Source organism: Trachemys scripta, chromosome 21 (genome assembly GCF_013100865.1).
Source record: "Trachemys scripta elegans isolate TJP31775 chromosome 21, CAS_Tse_1.0, whole genome shotgun sequence".
In the NCBI taxonomy this organism is placed as follows: domain Eukaryota; kingdom Metazoa; phylum Chordata; order Testudines; family Emydidae; genus Trachemys; species Trachemys scripta.
In genome coordinates, this window is record NC_048318.1 from 11,213,979 (window position 1) to 11,238,487 (window position 24,509).

At 44.6% G+C, this 24,509-nt stretch overlaps 1 protein-coding gene across 2 annotated transcripts; it reads right to left on the bottom strand.

The window, feature by feature from the left end:
* Window positions 1–8,984: 8,984 nt before the first annotated feature.
* On the bottom strand, window positions 8,985–24,463 carry SC5D (sterol-C5-desaturase). Of its 2 annotated transcripts, none has more exons than XM_034754434.1 (5): window positions 24,266–24,463; window positions 20,701–20,918; window positions 19,427–19,559; window positions 15,224–15,324; window positions 8,985–13,505 (listed from the first exon to the last, which is right to left on the bottom strand). In XM_034754434.1, the coding sequence occupies exons 2-5, from the start codon at window positions 20,908–20,910 to the stop codon at window positions 13,053–13,055; spliced, it is 897 nt and encodes a 298-aa protein (XP_034610325.1). In that variant the 5' UTR covers window positions 20,911–20,918; window positions 24,266–24,463; the 3' UTR covers window positions 8,985–13,052. The 2 variants fall into 2 exon arrangements, with proteins under 2 accessions (XP_034610325.1, XP_034610326.1); XM_034754435.1 differs by lacking the exon at window positions 24,266–24,463 and adding an exon at window positions 23,562–23,641.
* Between the last annotated feature and the right edge of the window lie 46 nt (window positions 24,464–24,509).

Genomic DNA, 24,509 nt, shown 5'->3' on the forward strand with positions numbered 1-24,509 from the left:
ATCTTTTCCATGTGAACTCTGCTGGTGTTAGATGTGGCATGAAGGTGTTACTACAGTTGTGCTGGCTCTTCCCTTATTCATCCCACCATGACCCTTACAATAGCCATGCACGCCATCATCTGAATTTGTACAGCACCTAGTACGCTGGGGTTCTGGTCCATGACTGGGGCTCCTATGAGTTACTGTAATACAGATAATAATCATGTCCCTGAGGCTCAGATACTGTAATTCCCCTTTTTGTAAGGATCCCTGAAGGGCATGGGAATTGTAGAAACACAGAAACGTAGGTTGGAAGGAACTTCAAAAGGTCACCTAGCCCATCCCCCTGTGCTGAGGCAGGCTTAAGTGTACCCAGACTATCCCTGACAGAAGTTTGTCTACCCTGTTCTCCACTCAGTTCTCTACTCAGTTCTCCACTGATGGGGATTCCACAGCCTCCCTAGGTTACCTGGTTCCAGTGTTTAACTATCCTTATAGATAGAAAGTTTTTCCTAGTATCTAATCTAAATCGCCCTTGCTGCAGACTAAGCTGATTAACTTCTTGTCCTGCCCGCGGCGAACATGGAGAATAATTGATCCCTATCCTCTTTATGGCAATCTTTCACATATTTGAAGACTGTTATCAGGTCCCCATTCAGCCTTCTCTTCTCTAGACTAAATTGCTCAATTCTTTCAACCTATGCTCATATGTCATATTTTCTAAACGGCTCCTCATTTGTATTGCTCTCCTCTGGAGTTCCTCCAGTTTGTTCACAACGTCTTTTAAGTGTGGTGCCCAAAACTGGACACAGAACTCCAGCTGAGGCCTCCACCAGTGCTGGGCAGAACGGGATCAGTACATGCGACACTCCTGTTGATACGCCCCAGAATGCCATTTGCCTTTTTCACATCACTTTGTTGTCTCATTCAGTTTATAATCCGCTATAACCCGTGTATCCTCATGGGCTTGAGCAATCGGGTGTCTATACTTTGCCTGCCATGCAGTAAGGACTCATCCAACATCTGCCGAGATAAGTGGAGATTTCCATTTATTTCAATGGGCTTTGGATCAAGTGGGCTGCCGATAAAGTGGTAGATTACATTGAAGCTGGCATTGTTTGTTAGTCCATGTATGTTGAAGCTAGTGCAATGACTAGACCCTACCAAATTCGCGGTCCATTTTGATTAATTTCATGGTCCTAGGATTTTAAAAATCGTAAATTTCATGATTTCAGCTATTTAAATCTGAAATTTCAAGGCGTTGTAATTGTAGGGGTCCTGATCCAAAAAAGAGTTTGGGGTGGAGGGGCACAAGGTTATTGTAGGAGGGATTGCAGTACTGCTACACTTACTTCTACCCTGCTGCTGGGGGGATGCTGCCTTCAGAGCTGGGCACCCAGCCAACAGCCGCCACTCTCTGGCCGCCCAGCTCTGAAAGCAGCACAGAAGTAATAGTGGCAATGCCAGGACCCCTCTAAAATAACCTTATGACCCCCCTGCAACTCCCTTTTGGGTCAGGACCCCCAATTTGAGAAATTCTGGTCTCCCACGTGAAATCTGTATAGCACAGGGTAAAAGCACACGAAAGACCAGATTTCACGGTTCATGACACATTTTTCATGGCCGTGAATTTGGTAGGGCCCTAGCAATGGCAGGGTACTTAACGTACAGTTATTTAACAGTTAACACGTGCACACCCTAATTATACACATTCATGCCCTAGAGTGCAGAAAAACTCCAGCTTTCCTTTACCATCAAATGCCTCCACTCTTTCAAAGATCACCCTAAAACTCCCTCTGACCCCTAGAGCTATTTTCTGGGGTTCCCCTCTCTTCTTTGGCTGTGTTGGAACTCCTCAGATGCACTTTGAATTGGAAAGAGGGCATCCTTTATTATCGTGTTGTATTGTACAGTATAGCAATATTTTAAATACTGCTCCTCAGGGCGGGAGAGAAGTAAGACATAAAGGGAGTTTGCGGCTGAGTCCAAAGCCATTATTATTTTTTAAACTAACCTCCAGTCTGTTCTAAGCACCAGTTAATATGCAACTTATGAAAAGGACGTGGTCTGAGAGCGTGTAGGAATTAGCACAGCAAAATAAACCAGTGTTCTGGAGAAGAGAGCAAATGCCTGGGATCTGGGGTATAACAGAATGAAGAAAAAACCATGACTTGTAATTCCCTAAAGCCGTGACATATAAGCCTCAGCATCAGCAAAATCCAGTGTTTTAAAGAAGTGTGCTTAATTATAAAACAGGAAGGAAATTGTAGCCTGTGGAGCTCTGGATATACAGTATAATCTTAAAAATTAATGTGATTGATGCATTGGCCTTCTTCACATTTTGCTAGTTAAAGGTATATGGCCTGGTTTCAGTGTATCCCTTCTACTTTATAATTTTAATGTTTGTATTTGGGGCGGGGCAGTGGGGAGATAATGAATTCTGCCACTGTGGAATAAGGGGAAACATAATCCTTAGCGTGTATATAGTGCGATGAATCTTCAAAGCGCTGCACAACCATCAGCTTAATCCCACATGCAGTTGCAGGCCACTGTTTTTGTAGTCCATGCCTTCTGTTGGGGGCCACAATTATAGTGTGACACAGTTGCCTCAGAACACCTCTGGGTTTGGAGTTAGTCAGGTTTCAGCTGCTTGAAGAAGAGATGCGGAGTGGGTATCTGATAGTCCGTGGAGTCTGAGCGTGTCTAATTACAGCGGGCTGAGAAACCGAATTTAAGTTCCAAGAAGATTTTCGAGTTTGTGGAAATATTTTTCGTCCCAAATCGGGACGAAAAGCCAAAAACTCAAAAATGTTCACAGAACTATAATCCCATACCATTGTGTTTTGGAAACATGGAAATACGGTGTTTCCAAAACAAAATATGCTCCACCTAGTAGTTAAGTTAACAACCGTCTGGTCAGTTTCATAGCTGCTATTCAGTGGGAATGACGTCAATTTCATTCCGCAGCTGCCAGGTTTTCCAGGGCTCCCAGCTCCATGGCAGCTAGCCTGGTCCTAGTTCCTCAATAGCCTGCCAGGTGGCTGAAGGGGAGCCTGGGAGTGCTGATTGACAGCTCAATGGGCTGCCGAGGAGACGGATGGATGAGCTATCAAGAAATCAGGCAGGTGTTTTGGTATGGACTCAACTTTGCCACCAAGGGATGTTAATTTCTTCATAGATTGTTTTTTTTAATTTCAGCAGGGACCTTTACATCATCTAGTGTATCCCTTTGTATAACACCGGCCAGAGAATTTCATCGAGTTACTTTGGAATATGATGTCGTTCAACCCAGAATGAACTGCATAAAAAAATTCTCTAACAAGCAGTGTAGCCCAGTGGTTAGAGCATTGAACGGGGAGTTGTGGTCTGGCTTTTGTTCCCAGCTTTGTCACTGGGCTGCTGTGTAACCTTGGGCAAGTCATTTCCTTGCTCTCTGTGCTTCTGCGTCCCCTCCTTTTGTCTATCTTATTTATTTAGACTATAAGCTCTTAAGGACAGGGACCATCTCCTACTGTGTGTTTGATATTCTCCTAGTTATTGTACAATCTCATCTGGGTCTTCTCGGCACTGTCATACAAATAATAACAACAGCGAGCACCATGTAATTTAAGTACTGACCTGGGTTACACAAATACTTCAGTGCACCCTCCATATTAAAATTAATAGTGTCACCTCCCTTTCAATCCATGATCACAACGGTAGAGCGAGCAAACAATACCAGTGTGTGCACTGAGTAAATAATCCCGTTTGCATGCTCCCCTGAATCTTTCAGCAGAGACATACTTGTCTCACCAACATCTTTTCTGCCTGGCTTTTTGCATTTGTTCTCTTTGCTGTCAATTCTTTGGCAGAGCAAGAATTCTCCCTTAGTCTCAATTTGGCAGAGAAAGAAAAAGCAGGAAGAGGAGCAGTTTTCTCGGGCACGTGAGTCTTTCCAGCGGCCCAGCAGAGCTGGGATGTGAAAAGTTAGGTTTGGAAGCCAAGCTATTCTTTTGCGGTTTAACAGCCTTCCATGTTGCTCCCACCTGCCTGTCTGTACTGGGGAACTCCCTCTTGAATCCAGTGCAACATAGAGACATGCTGCTCACAAATCTAAATGCCATGTTCATCTGTTGACTTTGGTTACTAACAGAGCACAAGGAAACTGGCTGGCACCATCTACAGTCCTTGCTTGGTAGCTGCTCAATTTAAATGAACCCAACCAGAGAAATTGCAAAAGGCAAGTGAATGCAAGAAAATATAGAACAGGATTTTGTATGGCAAATGTTCATGCAATCTCTGTCCCACTCTGAATTAAACAGTAAAATGATAGTATTAAATATTAGGCATAGCAGAGTGCAGAGGCAAGGGAGAAGAGATGTTTTCAGATGAGGTCTGAAATCAGTGAGCCAGAGAAATACAGGGAGATAGCTTCAGACAGTGGGCATGTCAAAGGAGAAGGCTCTTGCTACGGACAGCGGTGACCTTCTGAGAAGAGACAGAAAAGAGACCAGCACTCTCTAAGGGTTTTATATCGCACCATGGTGTCAAAGTGCTGTAGATGAGTTTGGGGAGAAGAGAGGGCTGTGAATTTGGCTGGAGCAAGACGATAGCGGTTGATAGCTCTAGAGACTGATTCCGCACAGGAGCAGTGGCACCAGCTTTCACCGCACTGATGTGCTTCACCTCTAGACATCAGGTAGTTCAGTCTCTCTGTCCCATTCATTCCTTGATGCCAATGCTGAGACTGGCCACTGGAGTAGTTTGGGGAATTGGATGAATGCTTCCCTAGGAACTGGGTAGATCACTTAACTCAAGGGGTGCCAACCTGGGGGCGGAGGGGTCACAAACAGATGCCAGGGTGTCATAACCACACTGCCATTCCAATCTCGTTTGTGGGGAGGGAAGTGCCAGCTAGATAGGAGGAGGGAGATCCCAAGGTGAGCAGTGTCCTGCTATGGAAAAGGTCGAGTACCACTGACTTAATGGATTGCTAATTAATGCACAGTTATCAGTTATCCTTGACTTGGATGAGAGCTGCCACTATAGACGCGGAAGGCTACAGAGCTTCGGTCATTGCTCTGAGGCAGGTGCTGAAGGGGTTTGCATAGCAGGATCTTTTATTTTTTTGGCAATTCAGTCCCTGAGTTGGCCTTCGGCTTTGGTGAATTTTTGGTAGCCTTGTTTCAATTTTTCGCTTGTCTCACCTTAGAACATAAGAACGGCCATACTGGGTCAGACCAAAGGTCCATCTAGCCCAGTATCTTGTCTTCCGACAGTGGCCAATGCCAGGTGCCCCAGAGGGAATGAACAAAACAGGCAATCATCAAGTGATCTATCCCCTGTCACCCATTCCCAGCTTCTGGTAAACAGGCTAGGGACACCATCCCTGTCCATCCTGGCTAATAGCCATTGATGGAAATAGCCTCCATGAATTTATCTAATTCTTTTTTGAACCCTGTTATAGTCTTGACCTTCACAACATCCTCTGGCAAAGAGTTACACAGATTGACTGTGTGTTGTGTGAAGAAATACTTCCTTTTGTTTGTTTTAAACCTGCTGCCTATTAATTTCATTTGGTGACCCCTAGTTCTTGTGTTATGAGAAGGAGTAAATAACACTGCCTTATTTATTTTCTCCACACCAGTTATAATTTTCTATCTTATTCCCTGTTAGTCATCTCTTTTCCAAACTGAAAAGTCCCAATCTTATTAATCTCTCCTCATACGGAATCTGTTCCGTACCCCTAATCATTTTTGTTGCCCTTTTCTAAGTTCAATTTATGTTTTTAGAGATGGGGCAACCACATCTGCATGCAGTATTCAAGATGTGGGCATACCATGGATTTATATAGAGGCAATACGATATTTTCTGACTTATTATCTATCCCTTTCTTAATTATTCCCAGCATCATGTTCGCTTTTTTGACTGCCGCTGCACACTGAGTGGATGTTTTCGGAGAACTATCCACAATGACTCCAAGATCTCTTTCTTGAGTGGTAACAGCTAATTTAGACCCCATCATTTTATATGTATAGTTGGGATTACGTTTTCCAATGTGCATTACTTTGCATTTATCAACATTGAATTTCATCTGCCATTTTGTTGCCCAGTCACCCAGTTTTATGAGATCCCTTTCTAGCTCTTTGCAGTCTGCCTGGGACTTAACTATCTTGAGTAGTTTTTGTATCATCTGCAAATTTTGCCACCTCACTGTTTATCCCTTTTTCCAGATCATTTATAACTTCTTCTGCGCCCCGTACATGGCTTTCACTTTAACATGAATGGAGGCTATGTATATATGTATTGAGAAGAGTAGACCCTGCAGGGCTCCGTTTGGCTCATGGCCATACAAAAAATAGGAAGGAAGGGCTTGTGCTCAAGGCACTCATCTAGGACTCGAGAGGTGGGTCCAATTCCCAGCTCTGCTACAAACTCCCAGTGTGACCTTGGCTAAGTCACTTAATTGCTCTGTCCCTCATCTGTAAAATGGGGATCATTATACATCTTTTTGCCTACCCTGTGTCAATCATATCTGTGTAGATTATAGGATTTTCAGGACATTGGCAGTCTCTTCTTATATGTAGGTACAGCACCTAACATGAGGAAGTTTATCTTAGTCACTACAACATGCACATAATAATCCTCCTCCTATTAAACCTGTTCAGCAAAAATAGGGCTCGTCTGGACAGTCTTGCACTACTGTTTAATTCAGAGCCAAAAGGTCAACTGAGTTGACAGTTAAGTCCAAGAACTGGAGTCAGTCCGTCTCCCCTGTTTCACTGTACCTAGGGAAGCTTGGTCACATTAAAAGTCCTAACAGGGGGATCTTAGCAAGACATCCGATGATTTACTGTGCCAGGGCTGACTACCCTCGCACCCACCTGTTAGGGTGGCCTTGTGCCCTTGCATAAGGTGGGATGCCGGTAGCTTCCTTATGCATAAAGGTGTCCAGAGGATCCAATCACTCTTGAAGGCCCATTGTGCTAGGTCCTATGCAAGCAGAGTAAAAAACAGCCCCTGCTGCAAATGTATTTTAATCAGACATAAACGGGGAGAGAAGGGGGGGGGGGGAAGAATACCAGAGATAGGAACATGAGGTTGTAGAGACTAGTTGTGTGCACAACTAACATGTTACAAGTCACTTGATCTGTCTCTATAAATATGGCTAGATGGGAATCAACATATTGTATTGTCACTGGCCCTGGTCAGGGGGTAATTTCTGCAGGCATCAGTAGGTAGGGCTGAAGGAGGACTGGGAAGCAGTCTTGCAAATTATCTTAAGGGAATCCATGCACAAGATGTGCATCCATGTGTCTGGCACAAAGATGCCTGTGCAAGAAGTAGAGAAACAGGCCACAGAAGGAGAAATTCTTGGTACAGCGGAAGGGACAATATGCTAAGCTATGAGAAAAGGCAGATCGAGAGGGGCTGAGTTGTGAAGGGCCTTTAAGGAAAGGCCCATCATGGTGGCTGCTAAACTAAAGTGGGTTCACATGTGAGGGCCATCACTAGCTCCCCTCTTTGTGACAGGACTGCTGCAGCAGGAGCTCTAGATGTGTGTTCAGACAGCACCCTGAGCAGCAGAGGTAAGTGTCCACCCATAAGGTTAAGGGGTGCCAGAGGCTCATGGTTAGTAGCTGAAAAACTTGTATGTGAGGCACTATATTTTCATACCTTTTATGGGTCTCTAATCAGAAGCAGGTGAATTTTTTTGTTGGCTTTGGTAAATAATTCAGGTGACAGGGTCTTCAATGCCTCTGCCTGATTTATTTGTGCCTTGAGGAGACTGGATTGTCACTGCAAGCATTACTCATTTATTGCCAGTTCGATAATGGTTACATGAGCTGCAGGTGCAAACTGGAATACTGCTAACAGCCTGACTTGTACGTGCAGACTGCACTCCCACCAGGGAGGTGGGTGTTTTGAAAATTTGGAAGGCTGTTGCCAGATTTTCATAAGTGCCTAAAGATGCCTAGTGGGGTTTTCAAAAGCACCTAAGCAGGTTTGGTGCCTAACTCCCTTTGATTTCAATGTCAATGGGACTTAAGCTCCTTAGCCTGCATAGGCATTTTTGAAAATCGCACTAGGCATCTGTGTGCATCTTTAGGTGCCTCCATACATTGCAGAATATGGCCCCAAGCATTTAAATTGTAGTGGTTGACTCAGGTGACTGGTGGTAGGATAGAGGAAAGTGTTTTAATCCTGTGTTTGGGCTCTGGTGGACCAGGTGTCCGTGGGTAATCTGAGACTAAGGACTGAAAGGCAATGGAAACAAGCCCATCCTCTCACCTCTTGAGAGGATATCTCCTGCTTGGGCTGGTTGTCATTACCTGCACAGTTTATTGGGTTTGGATAGAGAGCGCTGCAGTCTCTAGAGGTATCAGTCTGGCCTCTTTTACAAGCACTAAATGCCTTGCGTCTTTGTGAAAGGGCTCTAGAATGTACGGCTGGTATTCCTGATCTTCTATACCTTGTGTTGCAATCTGTAGGCAGACAGATGACTCAGTAATGCCTTCTGAGTTTAGTGTGGGGACACCGCTGATCCATTGGGGTGTGGTCTTGCTTTTACCTATTTTATTAGTATCCAGCCACAGAAGAGCTGAACCTCCTCTGTAAACTTCCTTTCTGTATTCTCTCAGGTCTGATACTAGAGCACCCCAGGTGTGCAATGGTGCTTTAGACTCAATGTCCTTCACCAAAGAGCACCCCCATCCAGCATCTGAGCCTACCACGTACTGAACAGAGATGCTCTAGTATGCACCTGGAAGGGGGCCTTAAAGAAAGCACCCATCCTTTTTATTCGTTCCGACACAATCAGAATGGCTATACTTGTTCAACTCTGTCAGTGTCATAGAACATAAGCAAAAAAAAAAAAAAAAAAAAAAACAATGCAGCGACTGGAAATGGGCATTTGCTTCTTACTCTGTTCACAAACTTTTCTTGCAGAGGTCGTTTTCTCCTCCAAATTGTTGTTTGGCTGTAGAGATCTTGCGAAGCGAGTAACAAAACCATTGCACATTTAGTTCATTTAAAATGCAGACTTTATTACTGGTTCAGAAAACATTAGAATTGAAGACCAACACACACTGGTCTGCAACAACTCCTTTCAACACAACCTTCATACAGTAACTTCACTTGTTATTTACACAACATACTATGAACCCTCTTCTGCCGCTCTGCTCCATGGCTCTAGTTTTCAGGAAGGGTAAAGGGCTGTGCAAACCGCTTTACTTGTTTACAATATGAACCAGAGACAGTCTGTTGGAAATCTGCTGTGCATGCATCTCACTTCACTTAGCCACTGGGAGGGACCAGCAGGCAGGAGTTTGCTTTGTTCAGAAGTTTCTAAAGTTGGAAACAGCTGACCAACCTGTATCCACACCCTGCCTTGCCAAAACTGAACTGGAGAACACGGCAAGACAGGAGGTTCCCACCAACTGGTATCCTCTGCTTTAATACAGGGGCTTGTGAGTTCCAGATATCTTTCCCTTAGTCAAATTGCATGCACTTCAACTCCCTGTGCAGCCTGGAAACCTGCAGCACATCTTGGAAGGAAGGTGTCAGAGATAAAGTCTTAGTCCAGCAAATTGGGTAGTGTTGCCCAAAGATGTTGGGAACGCCTTTCCTTGCTGTTGACATGAATTGCATGGAGAGGAACACATCTATCCACTCTAAACTGCTCTTACCATCTCAACTTACGTGCCTGCTCCCCTCCTCACCCACTGCTCTTCAAGTATTTAGTTATTTGGCATATTTAGTTTATGGAGAATATACTAGTTATGGCGCAATAACCAACAGTGCATAGCATTTGGTGAACAAGCTCACACTGTCAGAACAGCCTTCTCCTAATGCATGCCACCTTTTTCCTACTTTGATTATCCATTTATTCTATGCGTTAACTGTTCTAAGGGCCGCTACCTAATGGCACTCTGTGCATTAGCATTTTGCTAACCAATTTATGAACAGAGCCGGGGACTGACTTTCAGCTGAAGGCAGCGGGTGCTGCAGATGGTCAGCATCCCTGAAAAACCAAGCCCTAGAGGCATTATTTTGTTCTCCCTTTAAGGCATTTGGTTTCCATTGGGGGGGGCGGGTGTTTCCTATTCTGTCTATATATTCTAGAAGTGCTTTCTGAACACCCATAATAAAAAACATACCACAGTAGGAACTGTAAGGGGGGGGGGCAAGGAGAAGGTTCTTCATGATCATACCTAGAGGTTTGTGGGTTTTTTTTTTTTTGAAAAGTAAACACCCTTTCTAAGCCCCCCTTCTGATCTCAGTCTGTCTATTTTACAACACCCACTGTCTGCTCCTAGATGAATTAGTGAGTTGGGCACACAAGAGCAGAATAAGGCCCCACAGGAGTAGTGTTTAATGCATTTCATAAACCAAACCTCACATGCTCCCCAATTCTCCCAGGCACCAAGTGTTCAGAAGTAGAGTGACAGCAATGGGAGCAACAGCTTTGGTGCATGCCAGCCAGCCAGCGTCCTGCTGAGCAAGCACCAGGCTTCTGAGGCGCCACTGAAACTGCCTGGATAAGAACTCCAGGGCACAGCCACTGTGCTATTTCTCTAGCTCAGAGCAGCATAGATCAGAATCCAGTATGCAGCTCCCCCAGATAGTGGAGGGATTCAAGACCATGGCAGCACAGGGCAGGTCATCTTGCTGCAGAGGGCCTGGGGAAGTGGAGAGAGCCCTGTTAGGGCTGAAACCTCTAGCCAGTGGTTGCTCTGTTCCATTCTCAACTGACCCTCCAGGAGGGGATGAGGCTGCTGAGTGGGCAGGGCACAGGGTTCTCTTATCATGCAAGGGGGAAGCCAGGATTGCACGTTTTATAGTGTTTTCCTACACGGTTACCAAGTTTTGGCTACAAGGCAACTACACAGCTTTTTTGCCTTTAAGGCAGGTTCTATCCTGCTCCCCCTTCAAACTATTTCACTACAGATAAAGCATAAGGGAACTTTTACTGCCATGCAAGATAAAAAAACATTACACTGCTACGATACCAGGGGATCCTTGCTTCCTGAAAGGGGGGAACCCCCACACACTCTTCATCTCTCTCCTCCTGTTGGGTAATTTTGTAATGCTAGGTAAACTATTAGAAGCAGTCAAGCTTTAATCTCTTGTAAGCAGTTTTTAAAAAACTAGGTAAAGCCTAGGTAAGATAAACCAATCAACTAACATTTAAATTGTCAGAGAGAGACCTGTAAAATAGAACTGTTCCTTACACTGTCTTCAGGATTTATTTTTTTTTAAATACACTGTTCTAATCAAAGCTGTGAGATTTAGTGCAGTGCATGTCTGCACGATAAAAATATTTTTGCTTGGTCTTCAAAAGTAACACTGTCAAATGCTAAGAGGGGAGGAAAAAAAAAAAAATCAAAACAGCAAACAGAAAGCCAATAAGACAACTGGTAACATTCACGTCACACCACAGTTTAGGAAAGCTAACAGTAGCCTGTAAGTATTTCCCAGCCTCTCTGAAAACAGTGGCCACAATTAAAGTTTTCCTTCCTTCAAAAGGTACAGTATTACTGTAGGATTTTTATCTGCCAGCTGATTTCCACAGGAATTATAAATACATTTGTCAAAAGACTACAAAAACTCAGATTGAGAATTTTCTCTCAAGGACAGAATTCCTGATGCTATAAACCTAAAGCTAGAGAAATTACCCTGTTTGTAAAATACTGAAGGCTTCTTGGAAGTACAGTAGTCTGTAGATTCCTACACTTACTTTATGCAATATCATTCTGCATGATTTGATTGGGAAAATTGAAGTACATTATAAAAGTAATTGTATTCTATATTACTTTATTTGTAGCAAATGCTATCAGTCCTAAAAAGCTATACACAACATGCAAAAAGTTATGCTGTTGTTCAAAAGACATTTTAGAGAAATTAGAAATGGGAGCTCATGCTTTCAAATTCATTAAGCCCAAGTATAAGGCAATACTTATTTTTCCCAGCTGCCCAAATTTGTATGTTCTAGTTAACTAGACAATGCGATAGCATGGATAGGTCCAGTCAAACAATTCAACATTTAGTTTATTTATATGGACAGCGTAAGATTTTTTTAAAAAAATAGTAGGCCTGGTCTATCTTCCTGTTTTAAAATACACAAAGTTTCTACCAGAACAACATTAGTTCAGTTTTGATTCAGATGGTTTCTATTTTAATACTAAGCTAATCTTTAAAAGTTAGCTGGATAAGTAAGTTTCTGGAAAATGTGCGTGCCATCTTTTATTAAGCTACAGGTATTTATATGCAGAAGAGTGTACTGTCACATTCCACATGCAAAGCATTAATTTATATTTCCTCAAGTGTCTCTTCCTTCATTCAAACAATTTTCCTTTTAAGTACACTGCACCAATATTGCAGCAATACTGAAGTTTCTGTATAGTGCCACCTATAGCATCCTTGTTCAATTAGCAAAATTCCCAGTACGTTATCACTGTGCAGAGAGAACTTACTATCTGGAACAATGGTACACCTCTACCTTGATATAACGCTGTCCTCGGGAGCAAAAAAAACCCAAACACAAACTTGCTGTGTTATAGGTGAAACCGCGTTATATCAAACTTGCTTTGATCCACCAGAGTGTGCAGCCCCCCCTCCCCAGAGCACTGCTTTACTGTATTATATCAGAATTTGTGTTATATTGGGTCATGTTATATCAGGGTAGAAGTGTACTTTCAGGAGAAAGCTTTTGAATATAGCAAAAAAGATAGTTACTGCTGTTAGAGCATAACTTATTTAAATTCTACCCTAATGCATTATGCTATAAAAGGCAGTCCTAATTTCAATGCAGTGACATTTGTATGAAGTGCTGCAGAAAATCTTTTCAATGTTGCATCAACATTAGACATTACATAGGTCTTATGCTTTTTACCCTCACCATAAATGGTCCCCATTATGGGACTGTATTGTGGTACTTAACTATGTAACTCCACCATAATAACCTTAGTAGGCACCTAAAATGTTTTCATCCCAAGAATGATAATAGGGGAAGGGCTTTCTTTAGAAGCAGGCTTTTCCTTCTAAAAACAAAAGGGAAAGTCAGGGCCTTTTTACAATCAGCTTGAGAAGATCTATTTATTCTTTAGACTGTCTCTGTTCATCAAATCTTCATCTGCATGGTCATTTTTAAAACTGGCCAATTCTCCGCTCTTTAGCTTTTTCAAATAATCATGTGGCCCTTTCCCTTCAAAGGAAGAGGGGCTTTTGTAGGAGCCCCCAATTTTATCCCAGAGTGTGAAATACTGACCATAGTTGTAATCAAAATATAAGTGATGATCAGTGTGATGGGCAGAGCCATTGATAGCATGTTTCAAGAAATCTGGCACGCGGTAATCGCCATCATGAATAGAGATTGTCCAGACATTGACAGCGATGTAGAGACCCAAGTAGGTCACCTTGTGCAAAGGAAAGAGGAAAGGATAGATGTGATATGGAATACTCTGCAGGAAACCATCCACAGGGTGGAAGGCGTGACTTGCAAATGGCGTAGCAACCTTCCAGCGGTGATGGGGCTTGTGCAGACGCTAAAGAAGAACAGAACAGAGTTAGCGCCCACATTTTGACAAAGCCAAAAAAATTTGTGCTTCAATCTGGCACCACCTAGGTCCACATTGCCTACCATCTGACTAGGAAATGTCTGCATAACTGCATTTTACTGTAGCTCTATTTCTTCCTTGTCCTTCTCAACCTGTAAACTGACACACAGGGTATGTAAGCTAAGAGGTGTAACGCACGCAAAAACAGCACTGTGGCCATGGTGACCGCTTGGGCTAGCTGCCTGAGTCTGTACCCAGGGGATCTGGCAGTTCGCATGAGCTGATGCAGCCACACTGCTACTTTTAGTGTGCTAGCTGGAGCCGAGTCCAGCTGCTGTGTAGACATAAGCCCTCCCCTCCCAAACAAGCATTATCTGGAAGCAGGTCCAGATGGCTTATTTGCCACCCTGCAATTTGCTACATTTAAATCACTATTGTACTGCAAAGAACAGTGTCAGATTAAAAAGTAAATTCCGCATACAGAGTTTGACACAGAATTGGAGATTGCCACAGTGTTAATGGGTCACGTTAACTCTAATGACACCGCCACCAGGGCCATGAGAAACAAACCTTTATCCTATGCTAGAGTCAAAAATATATTCCTATGTTATGCTCTTAGGGCCTGTTCTGAAAGCAACTAACATCAGTGGAAAGATTCCACTTACTTCAGTTGGGGCGTAGCCACAGTGTCTTTTACAAGCAATTGTAACCAGTTCCCTCTGGGTGAAGTTCTCATTTTGCCAATGGAGGCAGAAAAGGGGATGGGACCTATCCTAGTCCATAGGGGGGATTCTCTAAACTGGGTTTGAGCACTAAAGCTCCTGACTCAGACCATGAGCTGAAACCTAAAATGCTCACTTACATTATACCACCATTGGGCTAGAAGGAATTAAGCATGTAAGCAGCCCCAATTAATCCCATGGGATTACTCATGTGCACAAGTTCTTTGATGAATTGAGGCCTAAAACCTTCATTTGTCTATTGACATTGTGACAGTGTCTTTCAACATCGACATTTAACTATAAGGGGTGCAACCAAAATACATGACGGGGGAGGAACAAACACCTCATCCCCTTCCCAGACCTTTTATGCTTAAAAGGGCCAGAGCTGAATCAAGGAGCTGGTAGAGCCTAAGGAGGATTCCTCCAGCCCAGGAACTGTGGCGGACATTCAGAAGGCTGCCCTCTGAGGCCTCCCCTTGCAAAACCCAGCATAAGGGCTAGCACAGGGACCAGGCTGGGAAGGGTGCATCAAAGCAGGGCTGCAGCACAGAGATTCTTAGCAGCATTGCCACAAAAGAGGGTAGCCTGGGGAAGCTGCCTTAGACACACCCACATGGCTCCTACCCCCAGAGGAGCCAAGGGTCAGGTAGGCACAAAGGTGACTTAAAGCTACTTAGCCTGCCTCTCTCTGGGCTGCAAGTTCTGCGTTACACCTCTTAGAGATCTTCATATTTATAGTAGAAAGAACCACCACGCAGTAAAGGCCCATTACATTTTAAAGCAGTCTTGCTAGACTGCCATTAAAATATACCAAACCAGACAATCTACTTGTCTGTCCTTTCTAAGGACAGACAATGAAAAATATTTTACTCAGACCTTCCTGGCAACTGCCCCACGTTTAGAAAAGGGAGGGTCACATCCAGGGTGAGTGGTCATATAAAGTTGTTCTGAAGTCTAGTATGCCTTATATCTATCTACTCTTACCTTGTACACAAGTTTATGATGGAGGAACCTGTGAATCCAGTAAATGCACATGTCGGTGAAGAAAAGGAAAGAGAGCATGCTAAGGATTACACCAAACCATCCTAGGAAAAATAAGAGACTTAATTTAGGATTAAGAGATTAGACAGTCAGGTAAGTGTCAAAATAGTGAGAAATAAGTCTGAGACGATACAAGGAATGTGTAAAATCTTTTTTTAGTAATTCTTTCTATATCCTGAGGCTAAGAAACTTCGGTTATAAAAAGCAAGCTCAGCCAAACAGGATTTGCATTGTATTAGTGTAGTGATTCTTGCTGGTGAAAAGTTTGATTGCTTTTAGGCTCTAAAATGCTGAATTGAACCTAATGGAGAAGATTTCAGTACAGTCTCTCATCAATGAAGTGAGCTGATCTTAACACCATCCCCCTAAAAACACCACATTAGTACTTTAAAGGACACTATCAAGTAGAAAGAGTTACACTTTCACACACACCAGCATAAACATAGGTGTTTTTTCCAAAACATGTGAAAACAGGAAGCAACACAAGACTGTTTTGTTTTCACTTTGGAACCAGTACACAGATTAGATAAAGGCAGCCAGAGATACTGAAGTTATCTGTAAACTAGGACTCAAACTGTTTGATGATTTCAAGATAAACAAATGCCCTTATTACCACTAACACCTTCAAACTGAAAACTACAACTATTTACTTGCTTTGTTTACATTTTGTATTGGTCACCTGGCCAATGAAACAGTGAAGTCTCATGGTTTCTTGTAAGAACAGGAATACTTGTGGCACCTTACTAACAAATTTGAGCATAAGCTTTTGTGGGCTTTCCTGTGTCTTCCCCCCCTACCCCCGCAATACTTAGGTTATAAGCTTTTTGGGACAGGGGCCATCTGTTTGTTATGCATTTGTGTGGCACCCAGCATGGTGGGGTCCTGGTCTATGCTGGGCTCCCAGGCACTGCTGTACCAACATAAGTTGTCAATTCCTGGTGCTGCACTGTTTGGGTTGCAGTTCTGCAGGGGAACGTTTGTTTAAAACTGTTTCGGGGGGGGGGGGGAGAGAAGAGAGAACTGGAATGCATGAAAACGGTTTTGTAAAAGTGAACTCTGGCAAACATGTAAGTTGCAGGCTGTCCTGAAAGCTTCCAATTGTGCAGAAAGGCATGAGGAGCAGCCTCCACCCAAGTGTCCTCTGTAACTGGAATCTCACTTTAAAGGTGGTAAAGAAAAGCTGTATAGCACGTATGTGTGGGAAGTAACTCTTGATTATGCCCTTATACTTGTACAGCACAAAGAATGAACATGATGGATTTAGTTTCAGGCAGGGTTTTTGTAAATGAATGTATTTAAAGAAATGAAAATGGCATGAGCCACTAGAGAGCAGAACTGAGTTGCCTCTTTTTTTGATGGCATAAACCATTAATGCTATCAGCGTCACTAAAAATAGGGATGGGTCCTTCAATTTTAGCTCTTGGATATGCAAGCGGGAGGAGGAAGAAGTATACCCAGCCCATGCTAAGCCACCACTGTTTGTGCCAGACCATCTTAGGTCTATATGTAGGGGAAGAAAAAACAAAACAAAAACACAAAAACACACACCAAGGCCAGCTGCTCTTCGGGTGAGGTTTGAAGAGGGTGTAGACAACAAGGAACTCATTTACTGTTGAGTCAGTCAGGAGTAACTGCACTGAATTCACAGGAGTTACATAGGAATGGTCAGGATCAAAGTCCCTCTATGGGAAACTGTCTACACAGACAGTGCAGGTGTGATTGCAGTGTGGCTAGGCATACCTACACCCGTTGTCATCTAGCGAGCATGGGGAACAATGGTAGTGAAGATGCAGTTGTCATGGACCCCAGTGACTTGAGTACATACTCCGGCTTCCTGGCTGGCTTGCACTGGAGCAGCTAGCCTGCACTGAAGCCCATGTGGAGAACAGTGGTAGTGAGGATAGGGTGACCAGACATCCTGATAAAAGCGGGACCGTCCCAATATTTAGGTGTTTGTCCCGCGTCCTGATTGATCTTCAGTCAGGACGCTGCACTCCACCTTCTCCTCCCCCCCCTGCCCAACTGCCGGCAGCACTCAGCTGTTCTTGGTTGCTCCCCCCCTGTAAACTGATCCACACATTGCTACCAATCTGGACTCAGCTAGACTTGCATGTCAGAATGCTGAGTGAAAGGAAAATACAGTGGTTGTTACTTCTCTGCTCTGTCATTAGGGTGATGAGCCTGGTGTAAACACCTAGATGCTGAAGGTATGCATAGCTAAGGGAGGGTGCATAATCTCCTCTGACTGCCCGCAGCACTTGGCTGTTCTCCCCACCCCACAGCACTGGGCCACAGTAGGGAATTGGGAGAGGGAGCTGTTTGTGTCGTTACACCAGCAGCACTTGGTTTTGGGTTCTTTTGCTCTGCCAGTGACCTGACCCCCACACCCCCCCCCCTTGTGTCCTGATATTTTCTTCCTGTCATCTGGTCACCCTAAGCGAGTATGTGGCAGCACCACCTAGATTAGAGCTAGCCTGGATAGGTGTGCCTCTGCTACAGTCACCTTCATTTGCAGTACAGAGGTACCCCGTCTTAAAGGCAGAGGACCAAGGGGAGAGAGGGAATGAAGTTGCCCACAGTCATCATACACCAAGTCTTAAACCAAATCAGGTGCACTCATGGTGAATAAGGACATTTAAGAGGCTCTAGAGTTGCTTGCCCCACCAGGCTTGTCCTCTCCCCATCATTCAGTTGTATTTGAGATTAAGGCCCCAGACCTGTCTGGAGCTCAGTGTGCCTGCAAACCCCCCTAAGGTCAGAGGTGCTGCTGCTTTCAGGATTGGTGTGTCAAGGATAGGCTGGCTGGGGGGATTGGTAATGGTACAGAGACCTTTTCCTCTCCAGGCTGGCAGTTCAAATCCACCCAAGTCTACTACTGAGCTAATATGACAATTCAATGGCTGCTTGAAAAATGGAGGTGGTTTTGCTTTAGTTCCTACTTTGCTACCAATTAGCCCCCCTTTGTTAGCGGTCTCAGCAGTGAGACCAAGGAATGAACTGGTATGGAGTCAATCTCCCTGCAATCCCTAGGGATGGCTGAGGGATTGAGGTATATTGACAGGTTGCTATCAGAAGGGAAATTTGCACTGCTGCTGTATCTGTTCTGTGGCTAGAAGACTCCAGCCCATGTGGCTGTCCAGCCAGCACCTTGCTCTCCAACAGCTGAGGAAATCTGATTTTGCCAGTTGCAAATGCAGGGAGCTGTATGCGACACTGGTACCAAGAGAAATATGCTTCTATAACTTTGTTGCAACATTTGACATCCCTGTGTCATGTTACATGCTGAAGGACTCAGGTTAATCTTTACGGTGATCTGTTGCATAGTTTAATAGTGCCTTTGCAAGCATGTGCAACAGGGAGCAAGGTAGGTGAATTTAGCTTGTGTCTCCCAAAATACAAGCATAAACCTCCTAGGGCACATGTACACTGCATCTGGGAACAAGCCTCCAAGCCCAGGTGATGTTGTAGTTCTGGATGATACTGGCTCTGAAGTCTTGGAGGGAAGCAGGATGAAGGGGCAGGGCTTGAGAGCCCAAGCTCTGCTATCTATCAAATATCAACTATTTTTAGAGCACTAATGTGAGCTCCAAAACCCAAAGCAGACATGCCCCTAGATACCTGGTTTTGTTTAAATCACTTTTTTTTGGAGAATTTTACAGCATTAGAGCTGACAGAGAAAGCATGCCATTGTGTTCTTTTCTTCAAGCAATATACAATTCAGCTCTGCTTTGGAAGACACTGGGGTGTAACAGCTTAATGGAGGCATTTTATTAATAAACCATTTAGGCAGCTTGTCAATTTACATAGCATTTTCAGTACTAAGGTATGTGTTCTCTCACTAAAGAGCAGATGAGAAATAGGGCAGGACACATAAGGGAAGAGAGAAGAGGTAAGGAGGAAAAGAGGTGAGAAAGGGCAGTTACTGGGAGTAATCCCTCCTAGCCCAGAATGCAGAGTGAAGCGGAGAGGGAAAGATGAGGGAAGAATGAAGTGTGTTAATTGAAATATAGCTAGGATGCTAAGTATTATTATTTGTATTATTGTAGGGCCTATGAGCCCTAATCATGGACTCAAGACCCCATTGTGCTAGGCTCTGTACATAGACAGACCCAAGGGGCTCACAGTTTAAGTAATGAATTTCCATACCATATGGAGAGTCTTCAATGTTGTCATAAAGCCTGCTGTAACCTCTGACCTCTGCAAAGAAGAGTGCAACTGTGGGGATGCTGATCCAGGGAAGTGACTGGAGAGCATATTTTATCTCAAGCTGCACCTGATTCTAGAGATAAAAGCAGACAGGTTTTAATTTTTTCAACAGAATTTGTTTACCTTCATGAAAATACCAGAGTGACTTTCCTGCAGAACAGGAAGAGCAGAGGCACTGCCAACTTCATGCCTGCTTCTGCCCCAGATCAGTGCACCAATTAAACCATGCACAATACACTCCTTTTGTAGACACCTAGAGCACCACCCTCCTAATGAGGCTCATGAATCAAGTTTCCCCTGCCATGCTCTGTCAGGAGACATTCGTTATGCACTGCCAGTACAGTCCTGCCGATAGTGGTCTTTGCAGTCATAAGGTTGCTCATCAAGGAAGTAGCACCTTGTCCCTTGATATTGTTCCTCTACCTTTAAATATGCAAAACCTCCCTGTCAGTGTATTTTTGGCAGAACTACTGTTGGCCTCCTAGATATGCTGGGCTGGAAGGGCCTCACCAGGTCAACTAGTCCATCCCCCTGTATAGAGGCAGAATAAATGTCTAATTACAAGTCCTCTTTCCACCTACCATTGCTTTTGTTCTTAAGGTGAAGTTTCATGTTTGCATAATGTAATGTAGTCTTGATATTAGCAGGTGCTTTATTTGTATTTTTGATTTATCTGATAAGCTCATTTCCTCCATCACCTGCTGCCTAAGGTTAGGAAGCTGCCAGTCCCAAGTTCTAATTCTGGTTTATTCACAGACTTACTATTTAGTTTTGGGCCACTTAAACTCTGCCTTGGTTTCCCCAGTTTTCAAATGGTGAAATCTACCTTTCAGGTGTATTGAAGGTTAATTACAGTAGAATCTTAGCGTTAAGACAACCTCAAGGAAATGGAGGTTGTTTGTAACTCTGAATAAAATGTTGCTCTTTCAAGTTGACTTAATACAGCTTTGAAGCCTTACTATGAAGAAAACATGCTACTTAACCATTTTAAATGAACACAAGTACAGAAGCAGTTTCCTTCTCAAATCTTCCACCCCCACTCCCCCAAACAAAGTCAGTCTACGTGGATCCTCTTAATATTTCACAAATATTTAGAGCCCTAAAAAGCATATCTAAGCTTAACTCAGCACAGAATACGAATTCTTGAGAGGTAAAGTTCAATCTGCCACATAACTGGCAAGTTGTTAGACTAGAAAAACTGAAATTCTGCTCACCTCTAGAAACTGGGGGTGTTGCTTCAGAGAGTGATCAAAAACCAAGTAGTAGCTCAAAGTTGCAAACAGCAAATAAAGCACAAGTGCACCAAGATTTGTTACAATAAGGAGACTGATGATCTGTCGAAAGGGCTCATCCTCTGGCCATGTGGTTGGATACACATATGGTGTAAAAAAGTTGTAATCTACATAGTTCAGGACTAGATCCATTGTTATACCTATACAACATAAAGAGTGCATTAATGCCCTGCATCCAATGTAAACAGTTACATGTCAATGGCATAAACCACCACAATTCTAAGTGTTCCAAATTCATGATAAATACATGTATTTAATCTGCATGTACTTGGATAATCAAACACAATTTCACCTGACTGTTGTAAATAGTAGTATGTTGGACTATATAAATTGTACATTGTGTTCTTGTATACAAGATGTATACTTGAAACAAAGCATATTCCATACTTGTGAAAAAACCAGTGTGACTGCTGCAGTCATAAAACAGGTATAGTTGGGTAACAGCTATGAAGCTTCCCCACTTGTGCCTCAGTGAAGACTAAAGCCCTAGGTTTGTTCTAGCCAGGACTTAGAATTTTTTTCTAAGTGGTAAAATTTTGAAAAGTAGTAACTAGCTTAGGAGCCTGAGTCACTGATTTTTAGTGGCACATAAGCCTGTAGACTCAGATCCTCAAAGGTACTTAGGCACTTAACTGGCTGATTTGAGTGGAAATTGGGAGTCTAAAGATCTTTGAGGATTTGTGCCTAAGCACTTTTGAACATTTTACCCACAGTCCTCCCCTGTTACAGTTGCTATACAACAGTGGTTCTCAACCTTTCCAGACTGCTGTACCCCTTTCAGGAGTCTGATCTGTCTTGCATACCCCAAGTTTCACCTCATTTAAACTGCTTACTGACAAGCATACAAGTGTCTCAGCATACTTACTGAAAAATTGCTTATTTTCTCATTTGGTCTGTATAAAATTTTAGTTTGTACTGTCTTTGCTAGTGTATTTTATGTAGCCTGTTGTAAAATGGAGGCAAATATCTAGATCAGGCCTGCACAACTCAAAGCAGCGAGGGCCATATTACTCCAAAGACAACAGCTGAGGGCCAACCCCCCCCCCCCCCCCCCCCCCCCCCCCCAAAACAAAAATGCCCTTTTCCCACAACAAGAAAAAGACCCCCCCCCCCCCCCCCACTTTGTAATCAATTGCCTGTTGAATGACTGAGGTGTGAATGAGGAAGGCAGGAACCTCCAGACAGCTGCAACCATTGGAGGGGGCAGGGCCAGCTCTAGGATTTTTGCTGCCCCAAGCAAAAAAATTTTGGCTGACCCTTTTTTTTCATGCCCCTCTGCCCCTGGCCCTGCCCCAACTCCACCCCTTCCTGTGCAACACATCTGGCCTTCCAGTTTAGGAAACTGCTTGTTTTGCTGGTGCCTGGCCCTGGGAGAGGGGATGGGAGCCAGACCAGTAGAACAGGCCAGCCACCAATTAGCCGCTTGCCTCCTCAGCCCCCCCCCCCTCTGGCCCCCCTGCCCCCCCCCCGCCACTGCCTACCCACTTGCCTCCCCCACATCTCCTGCCACCAGCTCACCTATTTGCCGCTTGCCTCCTCAGACCCCTCCCCCAGCTCGCCTACTCACCTCCTGCCACTGCCCACCTGCCTCCTCAGCCCCCCCACCCCTCTGGCTCACCTGCCCCCCCTGCCACTGCCCACCCACCTCCTCAGCCCCCCCACCCCCCCCAGCTTGCCTCACTCCCCACCACTGCCCACCCACTTGCCTACTCAGCACCCCTCCCTCACCCACCTCTTGCCTACTCCCCCCCCCCCCCCCCACAGGCCACACAGTGAGCCCATGTGGGGCACATGTTGTGCAGGCCTGATCTAGATGAGTTGGGGTACCCCCAGAAGATCTCTGCATACCTGGCACATGGGTACATGTGCCCCTGGTTGAGAACCACTGCTATACAAGACCACACTTTTAAAAAATGTTGGCAATGTGCTGGTGTATGGGCCATTAAATGGCTTTAAACTATTAGGTGCATCATATTAGTAAATGAGTTAAACAATTTTTCATGCAAGATTGCAACTTGTACTAGTCCCCCAGTTAATGGGTCATAAACTTCCCCTGATAAGTAATTCATTTCAAAGACACTTAACATTCACAAGCTTCTTTGGAGGTTCCAGCCCCAAAAACATGCCATAAACTTGCCTCTTACCAAAAATTATGATTCTTCTGTCTCTTGCCATGAGAGTTTTAACCATGACTTGAAGTGGCCACATCTGAAGCAAGGTCGATGGGCATGGCCCATCAAGTCCCTGGCTTCTCTGCTGTGGTGACCATTTGTTAGAATTTGACCCTAAATTTCTGAATTTTCAAAATTTGTTTTTAAACAAAAACTCCCTCCAATTTTGACCAGCTCTTGTAATAAAGACACCTATCTACTGGAGAGAGGCATTTTTTAATCTACTAATGAAAAGTGCCATATAAGAAATATGCAAAATAGTTGTAGCTGTGTCAGTCCCAGAATATTAGAGGAGACAAGGTGGGAGCAGTAATGCCTCACCCATCTTCTCTCCAATAGAGGAAACAGGCATTTTTTATTAGTGGTGTTTCACTGCCTTGGAACCCCACTTGTGGCCCAGGACCTCTGTGCTAGATGTTCTACAAAAACAGAGCAAAAGGACAGTCTGTGCTGCAAAGAGTTTACAATCTAAACGAGTGGACTGAGACCAAATCATTTCATAGCACAGATCAAAACTAGGCAGGGGGCAGATCATAATTCCTTTACTCTTAAGAGGTGACCCGTTAAGGTGCTACAGGTGTGAACAACTTTCAGTGTGAGTAAGGGGCTCACTGTCTCATAGATGGTAGCTGATTTCTCTCAAGAGTGACTGTAGGATGGTAGCAGATCTCTCGAGTGACCTAAGCCAGATTAGAAGAATCAGTGACGTAGACATACAAAAAATTTCCCTTTTTCTGGACTCTTTAAAATAGAAGATATTTACAAATGTCTCCCCTTATGCAATTTGGGAAGGTAAAACTGTTCCAGTCAGATCATAAAAACAGACAGGAGCACTGATAGTACACCATCCCTGAAAAAAGGGAAGGGACACAGGAAAAGGAGCTGGCAGGTAGAGGGAAGAGGACAGTTTCTGCCCCTATCTGTGTCACTGATGTGCATGCAGTGGGGTGATAGCCCACAGCCAGAACTGAACCTCCCACCCTGCTGGGATCATCTCTGAACTGGGAATGTGGGGGTTAGTGCTACAACACCATGCACCCCCTTGTTGTCCCCCAATCTCCTGCACCCCCCTCACCCTTTCCCTTCCTGCGCAGCCTCCCCTTGCACCCCCTTTCCCTTCCTGCCCAGTCTCCCCCTTGCACCAGTCTGCATTTTGGGGACTATCCAAGCACCCACTGAAGTCTCCCCTTCCACCCCCCTTCCCTTCCAGCCTCAGCCTCCCCTGCACCCCCTTTCCCCAGCCTCCCCCTTGCACCAGTCTGCAGCCCCTCCCCAGTCTGCATTTTGGGACTAGTCCTGCACCCCCCGTCTCCTACCTGCTCCAGGCCGAACCCCTCCCCGCTGACAGCCCGGGTCCGAGTCCGACGCGAGCAGCTGTAGGCTGAGATGGGGGCGTGGCCGCCTCGGCTCCCCCCGGGAGGCGGGGCTTAGAGGTAGCCTGATGAGGCGTCAGAGCCCGGCCCGGCTCGCGCCAGGCTGGCGAGTTGGGTGACGCAGGCGGCGCGCGGCCGGGGCGGCCTGGCCAGGCGGCTCCCGCAATAGGTGGGCGCCGGCTCCGCC

What these genes read in the sequence shown, in the direction of transcription:
- SC5D (XM_034754434.1), bottom strand. Translation starts at nt 20,910, where the DNA reads ATGGATCTAGTCCTGAACTATGTAGATTACAACTTTTTTACACCATAT. An exon ending in AACACCCCCAGTTTCTAGAG is followed by an intron (nt 19,560 to 20,700) that starts GTGAGCAGAATT and finishes TTTTATCTCTAG; the next exon opens with AATCAGGTGCAGCTTGAGAT. An exon ending in CATTGAAGACTCTCCATATG is followed by an intron (nt 15,325 to 19,426) that starts GTATGGAAATTC and finishes TATTTTTCCTAG; the next exon opens with GATGGTTTGGTGTAATCCTT.